The sequence below is a fragment of the Mastomys coucha genome, unplaced genomic scaffold (assembly GCF_008632895.1).
Source record: "Mastomys coucha isolate ucsf_1 unplaced genomic scaffold, UCSF_Mcou_1 pScaffold22, whole genome shotgun sequence".
Lineage (NCBI taxonomy): Eukaryota > Metazoa > Chordata > Mammalia > Rodentia > Muridae > Mastomys > Mastomys coucha.
This window is the reverse complement of record NW_022196905.1, coordinates 79,308,343-79,313,735: the sequence shown is the minus strand read 5'-3', so window position 1 is coordinate 79,313,735 and position 5,393 is coordinate 79,308,343. Positions and strand designations below refer to the sequence as shown.

Here is a 5,393-nt window from a genome sequence, read left to right as displayed (position 1 = left end):
CCCAAAACTATTAACTAACACTGAACACAAGCCATGCTGGTATCTCTAAAGACAATACTGTTGCCTCTTGTTTAGCAGTACTTTAATCTGCCTTACCCTAGGTATGGCATTGAGGCACAGGAGATTCAAAGTTCTGTTTGGGTCAATACAACCATATATCAATGAAGTTACATCCTGAGAAATGTGCACTGATCTCTACATGGTTTTGGCATCTTGTAAACATCTTGCCCTCACAGACTAAGTACACTATAAGGTAAATCTTATGGGATCACATCATGCAGGCAATTCACTACTGACTCAAATACTGATGGAGGGTGTATAACTACACATTGTAAAAGTACAGAGAAAATGTCAATTCTAAGCAATCCCAGTAGATTGACTTAACAAAATCCAAGTACTTTTACTATCATATCTTGCAAATTTCCAACATTTGCAAACCCAAATGTTATTTAGGACAGTGTAAGTTTTTAAAGGCTGCTTCAATTTTCCTAAATACACCTTTCAGAAAAAGCAAACTAGCTGGAGAGTGGTGGCACACTCCTTTAATCCCAGCACTTCGGAGGCAGAGGCAGGTGGATTTCTGAGTTAGAGGCCAGCCTGGTCTACAGAGTGAGTTCCAGGACAGTAGGGGCTACACAGAGAAACCCTGTCTTGAAAAAACAAAAAGCAAACTAGTAACTCCTGTACAGAAAGACAATTATCTGCAAATGCTTTGTACTTATATTATCTTTCATATATGGAAATCACTGTTAACCAAACAACCAGCAAACTGTGCTTGAGGTAAAGGTACAAACTTCTAGGTAGAGGAGGTAAAACAAAGTAACACAAACAAGAATCACTGTTCTTAGAGCCTTGTTTTGACTTCAGAGATATTAAAAGCAACAAGGCTAGTAATTCTTCTTGTGGTGTTTTAGACAGAAATAAAGGCAGGATTTTCAAAGTAGCTTAGCCTTAGATGGTTATATCTTTTTTTTTTTTTCTTTCGAGACAGGGTTTCTCTGCGTAGCCCTGGCTGTCCTGGAACTCACTCTGTAGACCAGGCTGGCCTCGAACTCAGAAATCCACCTGCCTCGGCCTCCCAAGCACTGGGATTAAAGGCGTGCGCCACCACCGCCCGGCTGATGGTTATATCTTGCAAGAGTGATTCTAAAATAAAATTCCAAGAATTTAAATGACTCAACCAAAATCTCACAACTCTGCATGGAGAGGTCATGAACTTTAACTCCTGAAAGATTGGTTTAACAGAGTAAACTCTATGTGGGACATACAAAGACTGAAGGTAAACCTATACAAAATACTATTTATTCCAGAGCTCAGCATCAGATCAACAGTACTGAAAGAAAACTGAGATGTTAAATATACATTTTCAAACTCAGACAAGGAATCACTCATTCACTTATCAGTTTCAGAGGTAAAAACAAGGCAACAGGATGCCCAGCAATTTCTCCTTTTGCAAAGTCAAGCAAAGTATATTTACATCAGGATAATCCCTCAAATATATTTTCAGTCATTAAAAGACACCATTCTTCTAAATGTGTCAGTGTGTTTTGCCCACATGTAAAATGTACATGGACCATGAACAAGTCTGGTGGAGATCAGACATCAAACCCTGGAATTGGAGTTAAGGACAGTGGTAGTTGACATGTGGGTTCTGGGAACCAAACTAGGGTCTTCACGAAATCAACCAAGTGTACTTTGCTGCTGAGCTATCCTTCTAGCCTGAAAACAATTATTCTTCTGAATGGTGTCCAGAGACTTGAAGAGAGACCTTCCCATTAGTATTTCCCATCCTCCATACCAACAATTGGCACCCAAAGATAGTATCACTTTATTTTTATTTTCCCACTTCCTCTACTACTACTACTACTACTACTACTACTACTACTACTACTACTACTACTACTACTACTACTACTGGCAAACCAAAACAAGACCCAACCTGAAGGAGATGTAAACCAAACCCACACTGTTTTAGAGCCTTTCCTCAAGCAACTAGCTCACAATAATGCTAGCCACAGCATGTATACAGGTTTATAAAAGCTATATACACAGCAGCGTGCGTGTATGCATGAGTATAAGTAAAATTCAGCTCTGTACTTTACACTGTGTATGCAGTTATTCATTAAAGTTGAACCACCTAAATATTTAAGGCACAAAGGACACAATTACTTTAAAAGTTACCTATAAACAAGACAATCACACACCCCTTGCCCTTCTGAAGTCTGCAATCTGGAAATGTAAAAAACTACTTACAAAAGTAAAAATTCATATACATTTTGGGTTAACTATTCTTTATAGACTATCCTCTAGGGGTTCAAATAAAATTCATGCAAAATGTTTAACAGAAAAGATGTATACTTCTTCATTACACAGAAAAATGCATGAAATACACAAGGCACTGTCGTTTCCCAGTATTATTTTTAAAGTACTCACATTAACAGTCAACTTTTTGGACAAATCATCAACCCAAAAATAGCAGGAAACTGGTAGTTTATCCAGGTATATAGAGGATTAACTGAAACATTACAGGAATTGATGTTTACTAAAAAGCCCAATAAATTAAGAATTCCTATGACTCTAAAATTCATTCTGTGATTAACACACAATAGTTGCAATTTTCTTGTTTTCTGAGACTTGTTTTTAATCAAGAGCTTCCAAAAGTTATGAATTTATTAAAGGCTTAAGTTTTGGCATAATTAAGATTCCTTTTTATGGGGTGGGGGGTTCTCTTGTGTAGCCCTATCTGTCCCAGAACTCATTCTGTAGACCAGGATGGCTTTGAACTCAAGAGATCCACTTGCCTCTGCCTCTCAAATACTAGAATTAAAAGCCTGCATCACCACCATTATGACTAAGATTCTTATGGGGTATAGCTTTATCATTTGCTGTTAAACACATAACAAATGATACAAATTTCTTTTAAAAGTCTCACTTTTCCTTAAGTGTTATTTATTTGTTTTAATATTGCCTTTCATGGGTGAGTGACAATGATCATCCAGTAGGTATTCACTAGCTGCTTGTATAGAGAAATGATCTTGATTTTAACTATAAAAAGGAAAAATCACTTGTACCAGAAAATTTTAAAAAAAAGCATAATTAGAAAAATTAAGTTTTAAAAACTATTTCCAAATATTCTAAGCATTGGTGAGAAGTGACATCACTACCTAATAATCAAGTTTTTGTGCTTTAACTGCATCACTATTAAGTCCATTTCTAAAAGCAAATAATCATACTTCACTGTGCATTGTTGTATATTACTCATTTCTAAGTTATCTTCACTTTAACGGACACTCTATTGACAACTGAATTTTATTCGCTTTTGTATTTGGTTCACTCACCATGGCAGCCACTGAAACTACTAAGTCATAAATCTTATCCTGACAATCAAAGGTTGAATGAATCTTTATTGATAAAAGGATCTTCATATTTTTTTACAACTGACTTTACTATAAAATAAAGTGGCTTCCTTTATTTGCTATCAGAATTCTTCGTTTACAGTCCTTCAGGATGTCTCTGGAGTTTAGTTTAAGAATAAAAAATAAAACTGCAATTTATACACAGAGAATTTCTTCAACTGGGCAGTGATGGCACATGCCTTTAACATCAGCACTCAGGAGGCAGAAGCAGGCAGATCTCTGAGTTTGAGGCCAGCCTGTCTACAAACCAAGTTCCAGAACAGTCAGGGTTACATAGAAACCATGTCCCTAAGGGAAAACAAAGTTGCTTATGACAAAGGCATCATCTTAAACATATTCCCACTTGAGATAGAGACCAGAAAAATAGAAAAAGCTTAATGGCTGTTCAGCCTACTTAACAAAATCTCCACCTCAAATTTAATGAGCCACAGGCTGAGATTTGAGAAACACAGGGCAGCAATTGTGCTCTATTTTCATCTAATACTATTCCAAGACCGTCATGGTTGACCTAGGGCTGAGAAATCTCAGCATCTCACCAAGACTACTCTTCTGGGGTCTAGATCCTATACTGGCATCTGTGCTCAGTATTTCAGAAGAAATGACATTTTTATCAACTGAAATTCTTTCATTTTATAAGTCTCGATAGCCTCCACCTATGTATTCCTGGATGAACCTTTTGAGAACTCTGCACTATTCTGGGAGATCAGTTGCTAGGACTTTTGGGTGAAGGGGCATATTTTTTTTTTCTAATATCTTTCTTTCCCAAAGTTCTCGAGGAATAAAAGAGGCGATTCTTAGCTTATCCAAAAGAACAGCTAGAAGCTACTTACAGCTATTTCTCGAGAACAATCCACCTGAATGAATTAAACTAGCCTACTCACTAGTCTAACAATGCTAACTGTGACATTATTTTCGAAAAAGTCAACCAAAAAGACAGCTCAGAAAATACGCATTACATCCGCATAATCCTCCCAGGAAACATGCCCGGGGGCAGGTTACTCAAAGCAAGCCCTTCTCAACCGCTCCCGGGAGTGAAGAGAAGTCCCGAGCCGAAGCAAAGCCCTGGCCGAGGTGTATTAGACGCCGCGGAGAAGAGGACGCCCAGCCCAGCAGGCCAGGCCGCTCGGGGAGCGGGTCACGATGCGGCCGCCCTGCTCTGCGCGAGGCCCTAACCTCCGGCTTCGCCCGCAGGCCGCGGCCGGCCTGAGGCCCCGTCCTCCACACTCACCTTTCTCCTCTCGGCTGTCGGCCGCCATGGCTGCCCTCCGGCTTCCGCCGCCGCCACCGCCGCCGCCGCCGCCGCCGCCGGGACGCGAGTCGCGCGGGCGCCGCAGCCGCGGCCGCAGGCGCACGAGTCCGTCCGTCAGTCCGTCCGGCGGGCCGCGCGCTTCGACCTGACCTGCTCCACTCAGCTCCTCCGCGCACCCTTCCTCCCGTCCTCTGGTTCTCCTCCTGCCTGGCTCGCTGGCCTCCGACGGCGCGGGCTTCAGCTTTTCTGTTGGGGTTCGGCCACCGCAGAGACAAGGGGGAGGAGAGAGAAACAGATGGCGACGGCGGGCGGCGCTAAAATGGAGTCTGCTTCCTGCGCGAAACAATCCCGCTCCCGAAATGCCTTGCGCTGTTTACGCTCCGTGCCTCTCGTGGAACGTCACAGTGCGGATGACGTAAGGAGGCGTGGTTTCAGCACGTCGTCCCGCCCCGCGCGCAACCTTGACGTCCGGGGAACCTCCCTCCTTCCAGAGGACAAATTTTAAGCTTCACTGCTGTGGTTCCTACAGCTCAAGGATGCAGATATCTCACCTGAAACGTTTGGTAGGCCTTGAATGGTTAACGTGAGACACTATCAAAAAGGGTGTTATGTCATTTTCATATGTTTAATTTTCGTTTATTTGATTAGTAGTGTTTACTGCCTGCTTCTTTTTAAATAGTGTTCTAGGACCCAGGGGTTAGGAAATATCTTTTTTTTTTTTTTTTGGT

At 41.4% G+C, this 5,393-nt stretch overlaps 1 protein-coding gene across 4 annotated transcripts in view; it reads right to left on the bottom strand.

Moving 5' to 3' along the window:
- The window catches only part of Ythdc1 (YTH domain containing 1), a 31,813-nt gene extending 26,839 nt beyond the window's left edge, over positions 1-4,974 (bottom strand). For 3 of the 4 annotated variants that reach the window (XM_031342918.1, XM_031342919.1, XM_031342921.1), the window contains exon 1: positions 4,645-4,974. In XM_031342918.1, the coding sequence (XP_031198778.1) occupies positions 4,645-4,672 (28 nt within the window). In that variant the 5' untranslated portion in view covers positions 4,673-4,974. The remainder of the gene's footprint in view (positions 1-4,644) is intronic. The other variant, XM_031342920.1, reaches the window with a different exon arrangement.
- Positions 4,975-5,393: the final 419 nt, after the last annotated feature.